The following is a 24684-nucleotide window of genomic DNA, read 5'->3' on the forward strand; positions in this document are numbered from 1 at the left end:
ATAACCATATCTAATTGACGAATATAATAATTCATAATGTATAAATAGTTTATTACATACATTTCTACATTACTACACATTTCAATTTTAGTATAATATCAGACCTAAATATATGTCCTATAAATTAAAATTTTCATATATGTTGTATTCCATATTAAATCAACCAAAAAAGTCGATTCTCAACCCTACCCCCTTCGATTTTTTAAAAAATTTGTATGTTGGTAGTATATACACTAACTAATAAAAATGTAAAATTTTACTTTTCAAATCGGCTTACTTCATGAGATATGGCCATCTTTAGAAACGCGAAAATTCCAAAATACAGTATATTTAATTTTAAATATCTCAAAAAGTAATTAAGCTGAAGAAGGCATGATTTAAATTTTATTAAATAGCTCTAGAATAGCCCTTTAATATGATATAAAAATTATTTTATTAATAAAAAGTATATTACCAAAAACCGGAAATAGAAAACCGGAAAAATTGCTTTTTTTTTCTTTCAAATTTTTTTTACAAATAGACATTATACCTCTTAATATTTGTACAAAATTTTAGATTGGGACCATTACTGGGCCAATAGTTATTACGCTTTAAATATAAATAGTATGGCTTAAATCCTAAATTATACCAAATCTATAGTAATTTACGAAACAAATAAAAAGAAAATTTCTTTATGATCGGGCCGATTATATTTTTTTTATAAATGTTTCGGGCTGTGAGCCCACTAGTAGACATTATGTCATATTTAACATATAAGTTTAGCGATTTTATTTTAGAGAGAAAATAATTGTAAAAATATTTATAACTTTATTTAGCTAAGTATTTATATTACATGAATATCAAATGGGAAATTAATATTGTTATAAACATATTAAATTAAATAATATCATACATTAAATTATCTAATGAATTGGAATAACGTTTGACTTTCATTTTTCCTTCCATTGGAATAAATGAATGATATTTTTGTGTCCCGGGAATTAGTTTGGCCGTTAAAAATCTATTTTCGAGATTGGTTTCCATTCTTAAATATTCAACGTTGCTGACAAATGTGTAATTAATACCCGGGATATTAATTCTCGCATAATTATATAAATCCATAGGAGTTAATATATGATTTTCATAAGGACGTTGCAGGCTTGCTCTAGCAGCCAACCTCTTTGTAATTCCCCCTAAACTATCGCAAGGAGTTTTGCCATGTGCAGTTGCAAAAAAATGCCATTCTGCCTTGATCCCAAAATCATTATAATGGTTGTAGAGGTTTACAAAGTTTTTTTTGTTCTTATACTGGGTAACGGCTCCATCAGAAAAATAATAAATTATTGAAATCTTATCAAATCTTGCTTTCAAGAATTGAATTAAATTTGTTTGAAATAAATAAAAGGAACAAGTATTGTGTTTAAGACAATCTGATATAACTACGTAACTTATATGTTTGATGGTACCGCTTTCGCAGTAATAAATCATAAATGGATGAAGTGTTGCCTGATTATTAGTCCAATGGAAGCCTTGAGCGTGATCTTGAACTACAAAAGCGTAGTTCTCTGCAAAATCGGATATTATTAGATATTCCCCATCCTTCATATTCGATTTTAATGACTTAAAAAATGAAGATTGTTCCGATAAATGCATGAGGAATTAAAATATTTAATTTTTCAATCAAATACTCCATAAATTCGCTGGCGGACTTAGTTAACGTTTCGAGGGTGGTATGGTCTGCCGCCAACCATTGTTTAAATGTTATATAATCTATGGCATTATCAAACAATAAATGTAATCTTTCTTTAAGTTCCAAAGTGCCGGGACACATTTGGCATTTCTTTAAGTAACAGCAAGGTTGGGCTGGATTGCATAGACTTTGTGCAATGTAATGTTTATAATCTTTTAAGGGAGGAAATGGATAGTTATGCTGGTTTGCAGTTAACTGATTTAATTTACCCCCAATTATAATTAATTTAAAATTTTGATGAATTGTACAGATGCACATTGTATGCGTTCCAGACCTGCCTGCTAAAATACAGTTATTTGGTCTCATGATAGCAAACTTGCTGAAACCTATCTTTATATTACTGTTTATTTCTTTAAAATTGGTAAATAATTCTTTTATATTACACAAAACTAATCTCTTTTGTACTTGGTTCCTTTTTCCATTAACTTTCATTGATATAAAATTATTCATACCTGGCATAAGTCTGCTGTTTTCGTCAGAATTATAAAATTCTATTACTTTATTTGCAATGTCATCCGAAATTATTCTACTTGGTTTTATGATATTTGGGTTTGACAAAACATCCTTTTCTTCAACTAATTGTTTAGCTGTCCGGGCCATAAAATTTGTGGTTGAAAATTCCTTTTCAATTTTATCAAGAGTCCAAGATTTTGGTAAAACTGTTAAAATTTGTATTTTTTCATTGCGAGAACTTGTAGCAAATTTTTCTTTCAGTTGATTTATGATTTCGGCTTCATCTTTTTTTGCTTGATCCTCTAGATTTATTTTAAAAACTTTTTTGATTTTTCCCTGAATTTTCAAAAATTTATTTACAGGATATTTTTTTTCATTTAACCTTTTCTTTTTAATAGGTGTCTCCCCTAAAAATGGCAAAGTTTTATTTAAAGTTGAAATTGAAGTATTAAAATCTGTATAAGAGTCGGGATTATTGCATGGTTGATCATGTTCAAAATCGCTAAATGTTTCATTAATAGTTGAGGTAGAAGGTAAGTTAGAAATAGAAGGTAATGTGATCGGGATCGTAGAAGTAAAAGGTGAGATCAGATTTGTTGAATATTTTTTTAATTTTTTCCGGCAAGAGCTACAAATTTTTTGATTAATTGGTAAGCTAGAATTCACTTCTATCATCCATTGTAAAACATTTCTAAGATTGTAACGTACTGTCGATGATGATATGGAATCCGTGGGGATTCGGGATCTCTTGATTTAAATCCTTTAGGGCGATTTTTAGATTGTGAAAATCTGATTTTACAGAATTGTATTTCGGCATGTGCAGACTACCCAAACTGTAAATTTCAAACAATTTTGCAATGAACTTTAAAACTACTAGTAATTTATATTAATTTTTCATATATATATGTCGTATGGGGATTCGGAATCCGTGCGGAAATGTATTCTAGCATGTGTAGAGTATTTTTTAATTTATATGAAAAATTAATATAAATTATAATTAGTTCTTTCATGGCAAAATTGGCTGAAATTTATAGGGTAAATACTCTACACGTGCTAGAATATTACGGTTAAATCGTATTTTAATTTTTTAAATCGCCCTCTGTAAAGGATTTAAAATCAAGAGATTCCGAATCCCCATGGATTCCGAATTTTAAATTATAATTATATTTAATCAATCAGGTATGAACATATACCATATATAAATATTCGCCTGATAATAAGATCAATTATTTAAAATTAATTATATCTAGCAAACAAATATTTATATATATGTTTGTATTGGGATTCGAAATCTCTTGATTTTAAATCCTTTACCGAGAGTGATTTAAAAAATTTTAAAGTTCGATTTAACTGGAAATGTAATCTATCATGGGTAGAGTACCCAAACTGTAAATTTCAAACAATTTTGCCATGAACTTTTGAACTACTTCTAATTTATATTAATTTTATGGATTTTTCATATAAATTAAAAAATACTAATATGCCTATCGCTGAAATATATAGAGTAAATACTCTACACATGCTGGAATACAATTCCTGTAAAATCAGATTTTTAAAATCCAAAAATCGCCCTTAGTAAATGATTTAAAATTGAGAGATTCCGAATCCCAACGGATTCCGAAACCCCATACGATATATATATCTATTGTAATTGACTAAATAGATGTGAACATTTTTTAGGATATTTATTTTAGCCTGATAAAAAGATCCAAGTATTGTTATATATTAAAATATAGAATTAGATAAATTTTGAGTGAATTTATTTTATTAGGTATACCTACTATAAATTTTTTAAGACATTATAAAAAATATAAAATAGCTGGCACTAAGATAGGTCAAGATAATAAACAAAATATTTGATGATGAGGAGGAAAATAAAATTTGAAAATCTAATTTCATGAAGTAAAACATTTTATGGTTTATCTGTTAAAAGGTTTTAAAAAAATTTGAGACTGAGATTTTTACCTCACCACAAGAAGCAATTTTTATTAAAACAGCAGAATAAAAAATACATTGTTAAAATATTTATATGAAAACAGGACTATAAAATTTGAAAATCGGGTTCAATGCAGAGTATGTAAAGATTGCTCATGGGTCCTATGCCAAAAAAGATTGCTATTTTATTTGTTATAATTGTAAATAATATTATATAAATAAAGCTTATATAAAATTCTAAAGAAAATTTATTTTGTCTCATAGAATGTCTATAAACCACTTGATTCGATTACCCCCCCCCCCCTTCCTCATGATACGACTAACCAAGGGTTTAGGACTACTAGGTTCAAAAACACTTTTACTAAACCTTTTTTGGAGAAAAAATGATTAAAATTTAAGAAATATAATATTTATAGGGTTTAATGTATCAATTGGCATTTTGCAAGATCTTATACGATCATTATCTTCGGAGCTATGATGGTTTTGACATAAGTTGTGCCGACTAGCCAAGGTCTCCCCAATATGATATTTTGAATGTTCCAAAAATCAAACATTGGAAGGTAATGAATTCATTTTTTGGTGAATTAATTTTAACATTTTATATGTAAAAATGAGTACATCGTAACATATATCAAACTTCTATGAGTTTATTTTGCAACTACCTTGAAGATTGACTTACTTTTCTCTACTTCTCGAATTGAATCAATTGGCAATCTTGATTGTCCAGGGCGGTATTGCTCTTCAGGTGCATTTCCAATCATAGATGGTACAAATATTCTGAATAAGAGAAAAATTTAGAAAGTAGGCACCACCATCATTTTTTGTTGCATAGTGGAGGACGATAATCACTTAGAAATAATCAATTCATCTCATATTTAATGAAGTAATCATATTTGGTTCCTTGATACATGCTCAACACTGCTAATGGATCCAGATTTTACTGACTTTCCTCGCATATAAATATTTATGGAATGGTTTACTTAATAAGATAATTTGTTCATCCAGACTTAAATTTTCTTTGAATATCTTAAATTGTTACGTATTAGATCAATAGTATCTAAAAATGATCTAACCTTCGCCAATATAGAAATCGTTTTATTTATTTGAAAACGATTTAAAGATCTTTTTGGAGATAAAATAAACCTACATCCTCATCTTAATTAATAATTTGTCTAAAGATGTTTTTTTTAATTAGAGAATTTTATACTGGCCATAAAAATTTAAATATCATTTACCAATGTTTGAAAAATTGAACATAAAGATATTTTGCATTATAACTTTGGGAAATGAACCTCTAAGGCGAATATATTTTAGTATAGTTTCGCATATGAGTAATTAGATTATATATTTTTTGATTTAAAATTTTATCTAAATCCTGTTTCGATCCAAATAATATTATAACCATATTAATTTATTTAATTTAAATTTTATTTTAAGAATTATCTGGATGTTATTTTAAAAACAAAAATTATGTAAAAATATATAATGAGCAATTGCTTATTATGAATTCATTAAATATCTTAAACCTATAAACCATTATATTAGATTAGTAATTATTATGATTGAAAACCAAGAAGAAATATCAAATACAATTTATTTAACAAGATAAGCAAATAGATATTCTACACCAAACACAAATTATGATTCCAGTTTAAATGACTTTCCTTAATCTTCTTGGAAAACGTCATTCACAGGATGTGGATGATATAAATTTTTGGAGAAAATTCCGAATTTTTTATGCTGCTAAAAATATTCTTTGCTTTCCGGGCAAAAAATAAAATTATTTTTATATAGTGACAACTATAAGATTACAAAATTATATAATTCGCCTTTCGATAAGGACTTATTTTTCTTAAAAAAATTAAATTAGCAATTTAAAAATTATTACTATAAAAAATTTATCTCCTTGCCCCGATTTATGCTATCTATGTGAAAGAATCTAATAAGCGGCATGCCGCCAGTCGCCTATTATTTTAAAACTCACACCGGCCGCCGATAGTTTTATCAGCGCACAGGTCTACACATATCTATATTATTGGAAGCTATACACTATTTTACAATTTTTATAAAAAAACAGTCCACATTTGTTAAATAATGGTGTAATATTAGTTGAAGTTTGAGAGTATCAAAAAAACTTATTTGTCGGGAACTAAATGAAAATTATTTTATCGAAACTAATTGAAAATTATTTGTCGCTTGGTAAATAATTTATAAATATATACAAAAATAATTTATAATGACAATTAGTGGGTCAGTGGACTGAGAGATATCAAGCGAAGTGGAGATGAAGACTCCCTGCGCGCTATCTAGGATCAAGTAAAAGTAGCGCTTGATTTACCAATGACCCTGGGTAAGATGGTAGATATTGAATTTGGCCCATAAAGCTTATTTATTCATTCAATTAGTATATCATATCGAATCCTTCGTATTTTTACTAAATAGCAATATTATCCCCCTTCCCCGACAAACGAAAAGTTTATATTTTGCCTTTCTCATAAATATTTTAGCAAAAAGAAATATATATTATAGGTTTATAATGGGCAGGTCTTAGCCAGAACTCCCGATCTGTATAAAATTTTGTTCAACCCATCTGCCCATCCGATGTTTAAGAATTATTTATATCATGTCACCCAATGGTTTCTTCTCTAGAACGATATTACAAATATAATCGGTATATAAATAGCAAGTCCCATTTTACTCCAGGCAGTTATAGCCCCATGGGTAGGAAGTTAACCTAAATAGCTCTATAAAATTTTATAGATAAGTTAGACTAGGCATCGAGGTATATTTCCTCTGAAATTCATATTAAAACTTATTCTTCATTTTTTTATTATTATCTTTTCAGGGTTGGGCAGTATCGCGGATATTTGTATCTAATCTTGTATCTTTTTTTAAATTTTGGAAAGTATCTTGTATCCAGTATCTAAGATACATATTATTTAAAAGTATTTGTATCTTAACCAACTTTGTATTCAAAAAGATACAGATACTTTAAAAAAAATTTATATTAGTTAATTTAAATAGTATTAAATTTAAAATGATATTGTTTTAAAATTTAAATGAAAAATTTAATCAGAATTTAGATATTTTATGATATATGACGTTGGTCATCATTTAGCAATGTGCTAACAATTAGAACTACCATATTTTATTTGAATCGTTTTATATCTGTCTATTTTAAAATAATGGAAGAAGAAAATAGAATAATATGTTTATACTCATCTTCAGATGATTCTTCAAAATATAACTATAAATTGCAGAATTTAAAGAATGCCACAAATCTATAAATGGTTCTGCAGACTCGTCATCAAATTTTGTCAAGCATCTAAAAGTATAATATATAATAAATCAAATTTATAATCATATTCATTATCATTTCATATTCCCATATTCGTTGTCTGTGACATACCATAAGTCTTATTGCCACAACAGATGTCGAGAAAGCTATTAAGGATTCTCCTAACATTTCTAAAATTCATCATCCAGCAATAGCCAAATGTACTAAGCTTAAGAATGCTAGTAATAGGCCTAAAACTACTGAACTTATCAAAGCAGTTTTAGGAAAACAATTGCTGCACAAGATGAAATAGTATGTTTAATAGTCTTAGTAGTTTATTAAAATTTAAAGGCGAACTTCCTAAATTATGTCAAAAATTATAATTTCCAAAATTTAGAGATATTGAAATTCAATATTTAAAAGAATATTGCAATATAATGTCCTCATTGGCTATAGCGATTGACAAAATACAAAGTGAAATCAACTGCTAAAAGATTTAATATATATGATTTTGATAATAACTTTAAAAGCGCATTTTTGACAACTATTTCTCATCCCTATTTTTAAAATTGTTGGATTTGGTGAAAAAGAAAAAAATACCTTCAGGATTTGTTAATACATGAAGCTTTAATTATTTTTAAAAATAATATTGAAATTAATACGTCAACAAAATCTTCAATTGGTGAAGATGATGATTATTTTTGTTTTAAAAGTACCACATCCAATTCTAATAATTCAATAAATGATATTGAATTTGAGGTCCTAAATTATATGAAAGATGACAGGCGCAGTATAAATATGTTAAATAGTAATAAATATATAAAAGAAATATTTATTAAATATAACACAATATTACCATCCTCTGCCCCCGTTGAACGATTATTTAGCTTTGCTAATATGGTTAATAGACCAAATCGTCAAAGATTGAACGATAAATTATTTGAAAAATTAATAATATTAAAAAATAATGTTGATTTATGATGCTGATTTATTATTATTTACTAATTATACAATTATTTAAAAAAATATCGAATTATCTTATATAATAAATTTGTTATTTTCTACAATTTATTTTAAATTTTTTTTATAAATTTATATTATAGATAAGAAAATAAAGCTTTATACATTTTGATTTTGACTATTTAAAGTTTTTTAAAAAAGTATCTTGTATCTTAGATACTTTTTTTATAAAAAGATACAAGTATCTTGTATCTTATAGAAATTTTTCTAAAGTATTTTGTATCTTAAATATAAAATTTTATAAAGTATCTGTATCCGAATACAATTTTCTGAAAATTTGCCCAACCCTGTATCTTTTAATGAGGAATCTCGTTAATAAATCAACATATGGTAGATGATAGAATGGTGAAAAGTACTTTTAAAATGTAACTAGATACATTGTCTACGAGTAAATCTCAGATATATTCTTACAAATGTATCGAGACAAAAATACAATTTTCCCAAGAAACCTTTTTATTATAAATATATATGATGTAAATAATGCCCAATTTAAGATTCTATTGTAAAAAATGAAATTTTGAAGTGAGCTAAAAAAATTCCAAAATCTTATCGCAAATATAATTAATAGATTATAATAATTGTTAGATTTTAATAATGGATATTTCTCAAAATCGTCAACATTAAGACTTTACCATTTCTGTCATTTTTAGCCACACTAAAGTTATTCTATCATTGCAGTTTGCCACAGAGTAGTGTGATATTGAATAACAATTTTATATTGGAATAATAATTAAATATACTAAAATCCCGACACTCATTCAAAAATAAATCACTCAAAATTTGATGAGCAAGATTTATATCATTTATATCCTCTAAGGGGTGTATGAATTAAATTATATTTTTTAGAGATTATCTGTTTACAATAAATTGGAAGCTTTAATAGTTCACTTACCATGTTCTCGTCATCCATTGCTTAAAACAAAATTGTCTGTTTATTTTTTATATTGAAATAAACTTGAACATAATATTAATGAATTGAATTTAGATATCTTTAATACAAGAAAAATTTAAATAAAATGATATCAAAATATTTCTAAACAGGATATCTCTAAATATATATCAAGATGCAAATTTGTGGTATGGGTGGGTTTTTAGCTCAAAAGCCTCCCCATCCATAGTTTTAAAAAAATAACCGAAGGTCTATTAGTCTAAAAAAATTTACCCTCCCGCCCGTCCATATAAAATTTTAATATGCCCATTCATTCAATTTTATTAACTAAAAAAAAAATGATTCTGTTTCAGACAAAAATGTTTTATAATTAAGAAAATTTATATATTAAGGATAAAAAATATACAATTTAAATTACCCATAAGGAATTTATTTGATCAAATAAAATATTTATGTAAATAATAAATATTAATATTAACTGACATCATTTGTAATGCAAAGTAATAATGAATCCACATTTTCTGGATTATAACAGTATTTTCTTTGTTCGAAAAATCTTTCAGTAATACTAAACCCTCGTTCAGAAGAAGCACTAGTTGCTAGAATATTTAATATTTTTCTAGCTAATCTTGATATCTTTTTATTGTCGTTTCCACCAAAGTGGAATATCCGTTGGAAGTATATTCTCTTCCTTAAGTGAGATATTTATATAAAAAGTGAACTAATTATAATAAATTTTTCAAAATAAGTAAATTTAAATTAATAGTAAGCTAAACTAAGCAATAAATCATGCTAAATTATATAAATCAAACTTGTTACTGTTGTAATATTGCTTATAACTTATATTTTTTTATTATATGCAAAATTGCTTACTGAATTATGAAAATTGGTTATGCACAGACAATATATTTTAGATAATTTTATTATGTAAATTAGATGAAAACGCGAGATAATTGTAGAATATACGGTTTAACAATTGTTCCTGTTATTCACCTTTTTATTTTTACACTTGATATTTCTTATAATTTTTATTACTTATATTTTTAATTTTTATGTCTTATTTTATAATTAGGTTGGATCATGTAATAAAGTGATATTAAAATTATTTATTCATATATTTATATATCAATGTTGATTATTATTTTTAGCAACATTATATTTATAAGTTACAGGGTCTTTCAAACCCTAATATTAGAGTTTTTTACTGCTTGAGTCTTATACGATCTTCTATTTCAATCTATTCTCCAATCGTTACCTCTGCTTTTTACAGTTATACTTTAAGATTTAAATATTTTGTTATATCATTATGTACGGTGCTTTACTCTGTAACAACATTACCATCCCATCTGTTTCAAAAATCGCATTTATAATTTAATATCTTATAACTCTTTGCTTTAGGGGAAATTGGTAAAATCAGATTTCCACGTCTATGATGTTATATTCTTTCATGCAAATTAAATCCAAAATAACTTTGATATCTTTTTTGCACTTCATAATCTCTTCCGACTATAACATCTTCCAGTTGTTAGAACATTAGTATTAAAAATTTTGAAATTTTAGGGCATTTTTTTTAATGTTTATTTAAATGATTTTATATAACAAATAAAAGATTATAAATTTAACTCAACCGCCTTTTAGAAATTTTTTAACCTGTCCACTCATAGTTCTAATTTTTTTTAACCCGCCCGCCTATTCTTTAAAAAATTTCGCCCGCCCGCTTTGACGGGTGGGTGCGGTAACCTTTAGATAATATTAAAAGTATCTAGATATAGGAAACACATTTTTTATGTAAAAAATTATAATGGTTTCATTTTGGTTATGGTTCTTAAGAAAAAAATTATAAAGGTTCGGTTCGGCTAATTATAAAGGCGGTTAAAAAAAATTTTTTAATTGAAGCAACAATCGTCTAATTTATTTTTAATGAATTATATATAAAAAAATATATAAGATTCAAAATAACTCATTTTTAAATATATTATTTGAACGCATAAGTAATATATTTTCTAATAAAAATGGATTCCCTTTTGTTCGCTGTGACGATAACACAAATTTTAGCCTCGAAAAGGCCCTTTCTACAGAATTTTGTTTTGCAGGAACCGCCAGTACTAAAAGAGCAAGTTTATATAATTCTGGATATTTAAATTATTTCCATTTCTAAAATATAAAAACTGAACCGGTTTAACGGTTCTTTTTTACTCCTTCAAAAAATAATTATATCGGTTAAGGTTCAGATTAAGATAACGGTTTATAATGGTTAAACGGTTCGTTACGGTTCATTTCGGGTCCCTGCATTAAATACACACCCGTGAAGTTTTGAAATAGAGGGAGTCTTTAGGTGTATATTAGAGATCTTCAATGGGCTAGTTTTAGTCAACAAGCCCTCCCACTCGTTGTTTTAAAATTTTTAACTTGCCGACCTGATATTAAATTATTATAATGGCTAGTTTGGCTCTTTATTTATTTTAATGTATATTTAATTAAATATATATAATCTGCAATATTATGAAATTAAACTATTATTTTTAATAAACAGAAGTCTGTTTTTTCGCCATAAAAATATTAAAAATTCACCCAACCAGTACCTAAAATATTTTTAACCACGCGTCCAATGTTTAAAATACTTTAGAAGGACCCGCCCATTGTCGAACTCTAGTGTATGTAAATATAATCATAAAATATTTAAAAAGCTAATTTTTTTAATTACCAATTTTGACTAAAATAATATTTATAAATATCACTTACGCCACCTAGAAAAAAATTTAAAATTACATGTGAGAATGAAAAATATAATTTTGGCATTTTGCACCCCACTATATTCCTGCAAATATTTTATTTATATGTTAAAATAATCATTAACACATTATTCAAGTAAATAAAAAAAACATAATTAATTACCTTTTAGCAACAAATCATATTGGCCATTTTAACTAGAAATCCCTATTAAAATAATACTCTAACAACTTATTTTAAATTTTGGTGACCCCATATCAGGATCTTACATATATCTTTACTAAAAAAATAGATGTCTTTTGAAAAAGGCAGAGTTGTCCTATTTGCCCAGCTTGGACATGCACCTAATTTTATTCTGTGCAATTTATTTTGAATTTATATATCTTCGATTGTCCCATTACAGAGTATGGACGAAAATAATTCCCCGGAAAAAAAATCCCCGGAAATAAATTCCCTGGAAAAAAAATTCCCCGGAAGATTACTCCCCGGAAAAAAAATCTGGAAAAAAATTCCCCAGAAATAAATTCTCCGGAAAAAAAATCCCCGTAAAAAATTCCCTTGGAAAATAGTTCTCCGGAAAAAAATTGCCATAGAAAATCGGAAAAAATTTCCTCGGAAAAAAATTCCCCATTTTTTAAATCGTATAAAATATTAAATTATTTTTATAAAATTAACAATATATGAAAAAATCCCTAAAATATTTTTTGAGAAAATCGTCAAAAATTCCTGTAAAATTTTTCCAAATAAAAATTTTCAAAATAAAATAGTATTTGTGATTAATATTAAACCTAACAGAAACTTAAATTATTAATTAATACTAATAAATATAATGTTATGGACTTATTCCGAACCCAGGTTTAGTAAAAATTAAAAGCAATATTTATAAAATATACGAATTGGATACCTAGTCTCTCTGATATTATGCAAAATATTATGGCCAGCTCAGATTTTTTATTTTGACCCGGATTTATAAATTCAAAAATTACCTAGTCTCTGTAATATTAAGCTAAATATTATTATAAGTTAAGTAATGATAATGGCCAGCTCTGATAATTATTTTGTTATGAATTTTTTTTAGAAAAGAAATAATTATAAATTTATTAAATGATTTATGGAATAATAAATTATATTATTCAAATGAAACAATTCTAGAACCTATATGTTATCCAATTGAAGAGAGAAAATCAGGCAAGTCCCTTCTCTCTTCTAAAAAATCAATATATAAATTTTTTTAAATATTTTGTTTCGTTGCACTACGATTTTTTTTGGGAGTGTATGTCCCAATACTCCATTGACCGATTTTGCCCATGTCGACGTTTCCATCCTCATTTTTTCGATTAGTTCCCATATCTTAGGTTTTTTGTGGCCTATAATATGCTGAAATCGATTATTCCATCCTTCACATACATTGTTTGTTCGATTTTCCCCAGCAATAGTAACGTTGAACACATTCCATGTTTCAGGTGGGAACAATGGCTCTACTTGCCTTTGAGAGTTTCTCCCATATCTCAACTCTCCATTCACATAATTTTTATCAAAATAAATCAATAATTCTTTGTTTTTATCCGATAAAATGGTTTTTAAATACTCCATACCTCGTTTGACATCGTGTATAGGTAAGAATGCTAATCCATTGATCATAGCTGCAAATAAACATAACGTTGGATCATTCCGATATGATGATTCTAACCCCAATTCTTGAATCTTCCTATGAGTGGATTATGTTAGATGATAAAAACATCCTTGGATGATATCTCTAACTAAAAGTTGAAAAAATATAGATTAAAATTATTGTATAGGTTTTATTTAATATTTATGTCTTTATCAATTTTCATTAATTACTAGTGGTGCCTTCATCCTGCACATAAAAAAACAGTTTAAAATATTCCTAAAAACAACAGAATAGGGAAAATAAAAGTAAAAAAAATTTCAAGGTCCACGGTCAAAAATACATTTTAAAATCAAGGTCCTAACATATCTCGATAGTATATAGATGTATTTAAATCGTAAAAAGAAACCTAGAGTATTTTCGACGGCATTGATTGAGGCCTTTTCAAAATCCATATAAATTGTTATCGAATCTATGACTAAATTCCGTTCTTGGGCTTTTTCGAGTAAAATCTTAAAAATTTCTCCAATGTGGCCGGAATAATTAGAAACCTTTTTATTTTGTGATTTCTAAGTGTCCTCTTAATACTATCTTCATTCGGAAGTCTTTTTCTGGATTCGGGAGATAATTTAGACATTTCTTCTGCGTATATTTGGCAAGTATTTTGATTTGTTTCATAGGCTTTTCTTTTCATCGAGCTTATAGCATTTTCAATTTGATATTCATGTGGGTTTATAGGATGAATATGAGGCGTATTTTCCAATGTATAGTCATTTTCATTGTAATATTTCAAAATAACTGGGAATTTTTCAGCATTATATAATGTACATTTGAATCTTTTAAAATTTTTCGTAGTTTTATGATCATTGTAGGAATAGCCCTCATGAAAAATTTTAGCATGCTTATTTAACGGAAGAATAAATATAAAAAATTTATTAAAATTATCAAAAATGTTTAAAATAGTAAAAGAAAATTTTATAAAAAGTAATAAAAAAAACTATGAAAATCGTTTGTTTCAAAATTACAAGGAATATACCACCCAAATATATAAATTTATTTATTCTTGAGCATAACTTTCCTTTCAACGTTATTAATAATAATAATATCAGGGAACTAACTGGGATTATGTAATAACATTTCCGGAGTTGGAAACTTTCAAAAAAAAATTTTTTCTATTTTAAGATTATAGTCCCTCTGTGTTTTCTTTGATGAATTAAATAAAAGTATATTTTTTGGTAGCATTCAATTACTTGAGATAGTCTTTGAATTAAATAAGCTTTTGTAATCAGTGATTAGGATCATTACTTTTTTTGAAAATTTATAATCAGATACAATTTTTAAAATTAATAGTATTAAACATAAAAAATTTCCATTATGTTATTTTTGTCCGAGATTTACACTGATATAAACGAACGGAACAGAATAGTGTCATAATATTCATTTTAATGTTATATATATTTTAACCTTAATGGCGTGTTAGAAATCTCCCCCCTCCCCTTCATGGTAAATATAATGTGGTTTAATTACCTGTTTTCATAATATATATTCAAGTCTAGATGAAAAGTGGATTATGGAAATAACTTTTCTCTTTCTTGGGAAAAATTTGCTTTCACATTTTTCTTTTCAATTTTAAATTTTTCAGAATTTTCATATATTTCTATAAAAATCTTTCGTCACAAATCTATACTTTTTATGCTATCTACTAAATTATAAAATATAAAAGTTACCAACGATTTATCAATTCTCATTTAAAAATTGCCCTTTTGAAATTAAATAAGAAATACTCTCAACGTTCAGAAAATACTAATATAATTTTTTAGAAATATTTTCGTTTTTTAGAGGCGGGATTATTTTTTGATAATTAAAAAAAATTCTTCGGGGATTTTTTTTCGGTTTTTTTACCGGAGATTAATTTTCCCCCATATTTAATTTAAAATCTAAAAAATTGGGAATTTATTTCCGGGTAATTATTTTCCGCTTACCTAACAATATATGCATACATTTAGTCTTTCTTGAATAAATGGCTGCCATCATGCTGATATAGAATTCGTTAATAAAATTCATTCAGTTCGCAAGAGCAATTAAAGGAATATTAAAGAAAAATTGAAATCTTTCAAATGTTAGAATCAGTCAAATAATTTCACAATTTTCCTAATATAAAATAGCGTATAATTTGTTATTACTTAGTCAAAATCTTTTTATATTACCAAATAAAAACTAGTCGACATACTTGTTATTTTAATTAAATCTTAATGGACAAAAAGAATTCCGAATATATAAAAAAATTTTGAAACATTTTTATCTTATTAAGAATTTTTTCTCTCTTATCTTGTTAATTTTCTCTAAATTATAAATATTTTTTGGGATGATCTAAAAAATGGCGAAGGTATTGTGAAATGTCAATAAAATTATTGCTTATTAAAGTTAATGTAAGATTTTAAAATGATTAATATTTAGGCATTAGTAATAATTAAACTAGAAGAGATGCCCGATCATAGAACTTTTGAAAATTTTGCCCGTCACAAAGGAAAATTCTAGATATACTACTATTCCGTATTCTAATATAAATAAGTGAATACCTTATTTTCACATAAAATATACATTTAAAATAATATTTTTAAAAAGAGTATTCCAATATCATCTTTTAATTATTAGAATAAATAAGTCATTAACTGTTTTTTATAAATCAATTAAAATAAATAAAAGTTTATACGTATTTTTATTATCGTGATAATTACAATTCTATTACAAAATAATAAATTCAATTAAAATTATTGACAAGGTGGATTCATGATTATATGAGATAATTTTGATTTCAATTTCATAAAACTCTTCTTAAATTCTAAACCGTCACCCTAAATAAATATTAAAAAATATATTAATTAATAGTTTATTGATTTCGTAGCCTAGATGAAATAATGTTATAAAACAAAGTTTAAAAAAATAAAAGCATATTAAGATTATTAAATTTATTCTTCAATAAAAATTTTGTTTAAATGGTGAATATTTTTTAAAACTGGCCCAGGATTTTGATTTTGGTTCGGTTCGCTTTTTTGTAAGGTAAGACCTATCTCTTTTAAAATTTGCTCATTTAATGGGCTAGCCCGAGTTTCAAAATCGACATTATGTATAATTTTAACTTTATAGTAGAAACTTTTTAACGTTTTCCCAAAATTTATGTTCCCTTGAAAGCGTTAATTAAAAGTTTTACTATAGTCTGTTTTCAAAATGAAATCGAGACATGAGACCATGTGATTTTTCAACTGGTTAATTGATTTGATATAACGCGCTTATATTTTATTTTAAGGTCCAGTCCGGTTTTGAACATATTATCAATTTACAGTCCAGGTACCCGGATTTTGACCTGAGTCTACAAGGTCTCTGAAAAAGAATTTACTCGGCTAAGTCTGAAATCGACTAAAATATTATCCTTCATGGGAACAAATGTCGCGATGAATATCAGTTGTGATTTGCGTTTATCGATGGTGGATACCACGAGCTTTATGTTTGAAATACGAAATTTCCATCATAATTATATTTAAATTCTTATTATAAAATTTATATTAAATAATACTTCCCAACGTCATTAATATTCGGTCACTCATATTTTATTTCATGCTTAAATTATCAAAATACAAAAAAATGTATTTATATATCAATAATTTTTTATATTTTTTTATAGCCCAATATAAGATATTGTTACTTATAATATATAAATGCAAAATTTTAAAAATATGGAAAGTAAATTGTTGACATTTAAAAAAAATGTATCACGCTTCAACAATGCTCATCACGCTGCTTGCATCAAAAATCTTCGGCCACAATTTTGTCAAGTTTTTATAAATTATATCATATTATCGCCTGCCTTTTTATTTCAGCCATATTAAAATATAAACTACCTTAGCCATAATAAAAATTACGATTCTAATGGAAAGCTATATCTGATGAAATTCGGTCTCTTATGATTCAATATAATGTGGAAGATAAATTTCTCAAATCTAAATATTCATTGTTCAATATCAGATACATATAGAAATATATAACTATGCTAATAAAAAAGCAATTAAAAATTCTGAATGTCCAACACCCACAATGAGAGAAAATAGAATGTTAAAAGAAAGCATATTGAATAATCGTCCCAATTTAATAAAATTTCATTTAAAATGAAATTCAATGCTAATTTTGTATTTTTGTTAGTAAACGTTCACATGTAATTCATTCGATCAACTATTCTTTCTATAAATAAAATAATCTGATTTAAATTTTTTAATATTTTATAATTATCAGGAGAAATATAAGCTGTAAATTCGAAATAAATCAGTTGCTTTCCATCTTCATCGTCATCAGGTCTACGAAATTTCCATAGTGTGATAGTGGAGCTGTATAAGAGGAAAAGGTGCAGGAATGTTAGACTTTGTAGATGAGAACTATTTTAAATACCATGAAATATCAATCTATATTATGTCAAGCGTCGATTCAACCTCCTTACTTGACAGAAATTTTGTATTTAAGCAGGATAGAGCCTCATGTTAACATTCAAAATGGTTATTAGATAATGGAATTACGGCTTTAGAAATGACCAGCGGCAAGTCCTGACAGTAGCTTATTATGAATTTTTAGTGCTAGATAATTTAATATCAATTACGATCAAATCTATATAAATATACTATAATATATTATTATATTAATTATTCTTAAATAACCGATTTTTTTTTAAATTTGAAAATAGTTAAAGGTAAAAAAATTAAGGTGGCAGAGCATTAATAAAGTTGGGTTGTATGATAGAAACTAAAATAAATATTTCGATGAATATAATTCAAATAAAGAAACCTCTCCAAGGGAATTAATTTTGTAAGTGAGATCCATGTCTTGTAAAATTTTGCTTATTTCTTTTATGGTATTTTTCAAATCTAATTTTGTAACAAAACGAGTCATACGTTTAACAAAACGATGCAATGGGTTGTGCTGCTATAGAATTTTTAGTTGTATTAATAAATTAACCCAAACATTTCTAATAATATACCTGAGTATTGACAGAGGTTTGAGAATAACAAACTTGACTACTCAGCAACATTTGTTCCATTTTATTGGGCTGTGAAAAACAATATACATTCGCGAAATCATTCTCCTGGGAAATCAAGATAGAATTATCATCTTCTTCTATTATCGTTGAATTATAAGAATCAACCTCATCTTCTTGATTATGTTGTTTAAATCGCTTATTGTAGTTGCCAAAATTTGCGTGATTTGTGTTAAAGTTGGGTTGAGAAAAATTGAGATTGCTTGAACTTTGTTTTATAAGTTTTTATTTGATTTTTTTTAACATAATATGATAATAAAATAACATTATGTAAAGAATATTATATACAAAAGGGTAATGTTAAAAGTTTATTAATAAATAAGATTAATTGAAGATCCTAACTAATTATAAATACTAGTATATGGAATAAATATTTAAAAATTGAATTCTTTAAAAAAGTTAATGAAGAGATATCGTTATTTTTTTTATGAAAATTTTTTAAATTAACTTGCAAACCTGTAATAGGGCATATTTAATGAGTCCGTGAACGATTTTTGTCTTGATTTTTTACCTGAAAAAGTTTCAGTTTCAATTTTTTTAATAATTATTGGGGAAAAAATAACAATTAAATTTAAATAATTGTATAAAAAATACTTACCTCGGAAGGATACAGTCACCCTAAACCACCTATGTTTTCTGATGTCCTTTATTTTGTATCGGAGTTCTGGATCTTCTAATAACATTTGCTTTAATAAAGCTATTAAAAAATTTTCTTATTTAAAATAACACATAAACTGGCATAGATTATCTAAATGTTGTAGCTTAAAAAACAGTCAAAACATTTTGTATAAAAATTTTACCACTCTCTATTTTATATTTCTTATCTTATTTCTTAAGCTAAAAATGATAGTAAACGAAACTCATTAAACTCCATAATAATAAGCACATTATCGTCTTCAGCTTCATTTTTGTAAGTAAAATAAAGTCTAATGATCAATTTAATTTTAAAAAATAAATGATATAAAATAAAATATCGATGGCCACACTTAGGGCTGGGAACCAATAGTAAAAACCCAATATTAACAAAATATTGTATTGGTATTGGGTCTAAAATATTGGTATTGGTTTAAACAATATTTTCTATTTCTTGTATTGGTATTGGTTTATATTTGGTAACTATTGGTTTATATTGGTATTGGTTTAAATTCAAATTACTAATTAAAAGAATAGAAATAGTGATTATAAAACCCTTAATTTCTAATTTTAAATAAACATGGGAAAAAAAATCATGATACCATAAAATCAGGGCTAAGAACCAACTCAAAATTTTACTGAATTCAAATTCTTTTTTTAAACTAGGAATTTATTGGTGATGTGAATATAAAAAATTTTGATTTAATCATGTATTTTTTGTATCAACAATAATAAACGTATTGATTTTGAACCATTTTATTTATCACAAAAACATAGCAAAATAAGTAAACTAAAAATGTAACATAACTTTTTATTTATACAAAATATAATGCAAAAGAATGATATAATTTTAATATAAGAGGAAATAATTTTATGTAGAAGAATCTTGCATGCGCATCCAACTTTTTAGGCACAGGCAAGCTTGTATAGTATGCTCATCTAGTGAACAACGTTGGTCTGTTATAACATACCGTCCTTCTGAAAAAGCCCTTTCAAAGCTTGATGAGGTGGCCGGAATTGCTAGATAATCTCTGGCAATTTTTGATAATACTGGATATCTATTTTTATTTAATTTCCACCAATATAATGGATTTGTACCATTGGAAATTGTGGCTTCATCTACGTATTTACTTATTTCTAAGTTGTTATTATTATGAGGTTTCACCTGATAAATTTTGTCATAAAAGGACAATTTTTTGTTATTTTGTGCTTCATTTGTAAGTTCCGCTGAATTGTTATTATTTATTTTATAAATATTGTATTCATTAGTAAGATATCCAATAAGAGTTTCCATATTATTATGCTGTAATAAATGACTTGATAGTTTAAATCTTGGGTCAATCATTGTTGAAATAATAAAGAGGTGTTTATTATAATTATAGTATTTATTAAGTTTTGTTAAGGCAGCTAAAGAAGCTGTTTTTAAAATCGCATTAGGATTATTATTATAACTCTCCACATGCTCAAAAATACTGGAATATAAAGGAATAATTGTTGGAGTATTAGCACATGAGGCTATCTCTGTAGCAAAATTAAATGGTTCCAGAAATTCTCGGTATATTTCTATATTATTCCAGGCTAAAGCACTAATATAATTTTCTTGATTGGTATTTTGTAAATGATTGGTATATGTTGTCAAATAGGGTTTGAGCAATATTGCTCTTTCAAGCATTTAGTATGTTGAATTCCAACGTGTTGGTATATCCAAAATTGGGTGAGGAAATTTTAAGTGTGGATTTTTTTCAAGATATATTTTTTCGAGTTTATTAAATTTAGATATAGAAAGTTTAAAAATTTCTTATTTTTTTTAAAGTTGTATTTAAGGGTTCCAATGCAGCCATAACAGCCAAATGTATAATATGGCAAAAGCATTTGCACACATTATCAAAATTATCTTTTAGTTTAAATTTTTAGAAATGCTAAATTATTACTTGCATTGTCTAATGTAATGCAAAAAAAAATCAATTTCAAATTTTACTTTTAATACAGAATTAAAAATATTAATAGAATTATGTGCTGATTTAAAAGGAATAAAATCTAATAAATGATTATTTAATTTAAAATCATTATCAATATAATAAATTGTTATGCACATAAAGGGTATTTTATTTGGAGAGGACCAAATGTCCATTGTTAAGGAAAATTTAGATGTAATGTTAGAAAGTACAGATTTTAAATTGATAAAAGAACTATGATAATGTTTCATAATTTCTATTTTTAGTGTTTTTCTAGAAACTAATGTTAGTGAAGGGTTACAATATCCTATTAAATTTTAAAAAGTGATATCATTAGCTTTATTATTTATATTATTAAGTAAAAATAATTTTATTGTCTTAATTTTTTTACTGCCAATATTTATTAGCTCACATTTCTTATATAATGTTGGGTGAATGGATTTAAGATGTGTCTATAATCCTGAGGTTTCAAAATTGGGAAATGATATTTTTTTTTACATTTATTACAAATTGCCTTTTTTTTTATTATCACAAGTAGTATAAAATTCCCAGATTTTTGCTGAATTTCGTCTTTTATTAGATATTGATAATTCTTCTTGTTCCTTATCGCTATTATTATTAGTACCAACAGCATCTATATTTATTAACTCTATTTGGTCTTCATTTATTATAATATCCTAAATAAATTGATAAAATTGATAGATATCATGTAAAAAATTTACTTCCATAATAAAAATAAACTATAATTATAAATAACAGAAATATTGATATCACAGTAGTATTTGGAAGAAATAACAGATGTAATCAGTTTTTGCAATGAAAGTAAAAAAAATACCACGATATAATTATCCACGATAAACCCAAATAATTATGTTATTTTTAATATTGGTATTGGTTAAAATTGTATTTAAACAATATATCAAAACCAATGTATTTAGGTAATTGGTATTGGTTGTAAAAGCAATACCAATATTTAAATATATATTGGTATTGGTATTGTAAGCCAATATTATATTGGTATTGGTCCCACCCCTAGCCACACTGCATACCATTGTAACGTGTAAGTGAGATTTCAAAAACCTTTTTATAGAAATATGTATATTTAAAGTCCCTTTATCTACTTGAATCTTAATTATTAGAAACATGTTATTTTGATCATTAGGGTTCATAGGACAACCTCCAAAAATGTAATCAAATAGATTTTATAAAAATAGATTATGTGGCATATATAAAGATTCTTTCTTTCTTTTAATAACAATAATTAGGAACATCAATTTTATATAATTAATTTTAATAATGGCATTTACTAGGTGTTGCAGTGTAGTCAAAATATATTTGTCATTTAACAATATACTACATCAGATTAGTTAAGTTAATTTTTAAATATTTCAATCCATGTGACAGAAGCTTACATAATGGTAAATTATCAACTTTATTCCAGGGTGATTTCACATAATCATTTTTACACCAATCCTTGTATTCTGAGTATTCATAAGATGCTTGGTCCCAAGGTAATTCTAAATATATTTAAAACAAGTTACTTTTAAAAATATTCAAAACTTTAAATTTTGAATCAAAATATAATTAAAGGTTAAAATATACTTTCTTTCTAGCATAAAAATTAATTATTAAATTGAAGATTTTATCAAGGTGGGGTCAGCAAAACTTATAAAAGTTATTAAGTTCACTGCAAAGATATTCATAAGATCACCAATAAGATGTATTAATTGGAATATAATATATTTAAAGATTATATAATTTTTTATTATAGAGGACAATTTTTTATTAAAAAAATTTAATAGCAATAAAATAATTTATATGGAGGGTATCTAATCCATCTTACAAAATAAACTAACTTTGCTCCTTCTAAAAGTATAATCTCAAAAAAAAGCTTTGCCTTTATGGCAATGGTTAATTTTTTTCTGTTTAATATTTGAGGCTAAACTATTTATTTTGCTTAAATCTCTAAGTTAAAAACTTAAAAACAGTTTAAATAAATCATTTTGAATAGACTCAAAATGATATATGTAAAAGTGATCATTGAACTATTTATCTTATATAAAATTATAGATCTAAAATTTTAAACCTCCACTGAGAAGAGCAACAAGTATAATTCCACATGACCACAAATCAGCTGGTTGAGCTTTATATTTATTTTTAGTCATTACCTCAGGTGCAACATATGGCAATGTCCCACATTTTTTATCTAATAATCTTTCAGTATCTTTATAACAAAAAAGTGTTGCTAAACCAAAATCAGCTATCTTTATGTGATCTTAAAAAAAATATTTTAAATAAATTTTTTATTATAATAATTCTAAATAATAAAATTATTGAATTAATTTCTTAAATTTTATTTATCAGAGATCTGCTACAGGCTATAAAATTATAATTTTACCTAGACTAGGTCATAAAATAATCAAATTTAAAAATTGTCAAGGGGCTGTATCTAAAAATAAATTTTTTTAAAAAAAGGATGACCCAAATTTAAAATTAGATCCAGACTATTTATAAAAATTTAAAGTTATATTTTTTTTATATTTATGCAATTCATTAATAAATTTCATAAACCATTTAAATCTAGGAGTATATTTTCAGGTTTAAGATCTCGATGAGCAACACCTATTGAATGGAGATATTCAACCCCGAGAATTATTTGCCTGAAATATTTTTGAGCCAGCATGTGCTCTGTGCCAACATCAGGTTCAATTCTATCAAAAAGTTCCCCTCCTCCTGCATATTCCAAGAATATATAATGAGTCCTTAAATTTTCTTCATATCGATGGCCATAAAATTGAATAACTGATTCATGTTCCTTTAGCATTCGATGTATGCATATCTTATTAAAAAGAAAATAATATTTTAAATGATCTCACATATAAAAAGGAAACTACTTCTTTTCGAATATCCTCACCTGCCTTTTTCATCTTATCAACGTTGATAATTTTAACAGCAGCAGCTTCATTACCTTCTTTTTTAATGATTAACTTAACTCTTTATTATAAAATGATTATAAATAATAATTATAATTTTTACTCTCCAAAAGAGCCTTCCCCAAGTGTCTGTACATATTCCCAACCCTTTATACCTAATTCAGGCATAAAAAATTTTTTAAAATTTTTTAAAAAATAGGCAAAATTGAAACTCTTATAAAATAAATAGCGCAAAATCTTAACCTGTCATTTACTGCCAGACGGATGACTTTTATATATTGAAGCCTACGATGCAAATTCTAAGATACAAATGGCTGAATTTGTTTAATATTGCTAAATTATCAAGACATTTGTGTAAATAATTTATTAATAAATTTACAAATACTTCTATATTAAAGAGGCTATACATATTATATAAAATATTTTCAATTTACTTCCAAT

General features: G+C 25.8%; 1 protein-coding gene across 1 annotated transcript; it reads right to left on the reverse strand.

The window, feature by feature from the left end:
• Positions 1-1600: 1600 nt before the first annotated feature.
• Positions 1601-24448, reverse strand: LOC135930188 (uncharacterized). The gene is made up of 14 exons (XM_065466968.1): positions 24347-24448; positions 24205-24304; positions 23882-24149; positions 23397-23585; positions 22723-22827; positions 19321-19419; positions 19179-19233; positions 18666-18930; positions 18473-18610; positions 17040-17141; positions 16422-16497; positions 14194-14440; positions 13321-13741; positions 1601-2929 (listed from the first exon to the last, which is right to left on the reverse strand). Exons 1-14 carry the CDS (start codon positions 24409-24411, stop codon positions 1601-1603), a joined length of 3459 nt encoding a protein of 1152 aa, XP_065323040.1. The 5' UTR covers positions 24412-24448.
• Positions 24449-24684: the final 236 nt, after the last annotated feature.

This window comes from Gordionus sp. m RMFG-2023, chromosome 5, assembly GCF_954871325.1.
Source record: "Gordionus sp. m RMFG-2023 chromosome 5, tfGorSpeb1-WG-v2, whole genome shotgun sequence".
NCBI lineage: Eukaryota > Metazoa > Nematomorpha > Gordioida > Chordodea > Parachordodidae > Gordionus > Gordionus sp. m RMFG-2023.

Bases quoted from the DNA above. Each gene is read 5' to 3' on its own strand.
- LOC135930188 (XM_065466968.1), bottom strand. From the start codon at position 24,411: ATGCCTGAATTAGGTATAAAGGGTTGGGAATATGTACAGACACTTGGG. The intron at 17,142-18,472 runs GTTTCTTTATTT...TCAAACATAAAG, and splicing joins AAATTAATTCCCTTGGAGAG to CTCGTGGTATCCACCATCGA. The intron at 2,930-13,320 runs GTATTGGGACAT...ATTTAAATCAAG, and splicing joins GGGCAAAATCGGTCAATGGA to AGATCCCGAATCCCCACGGA.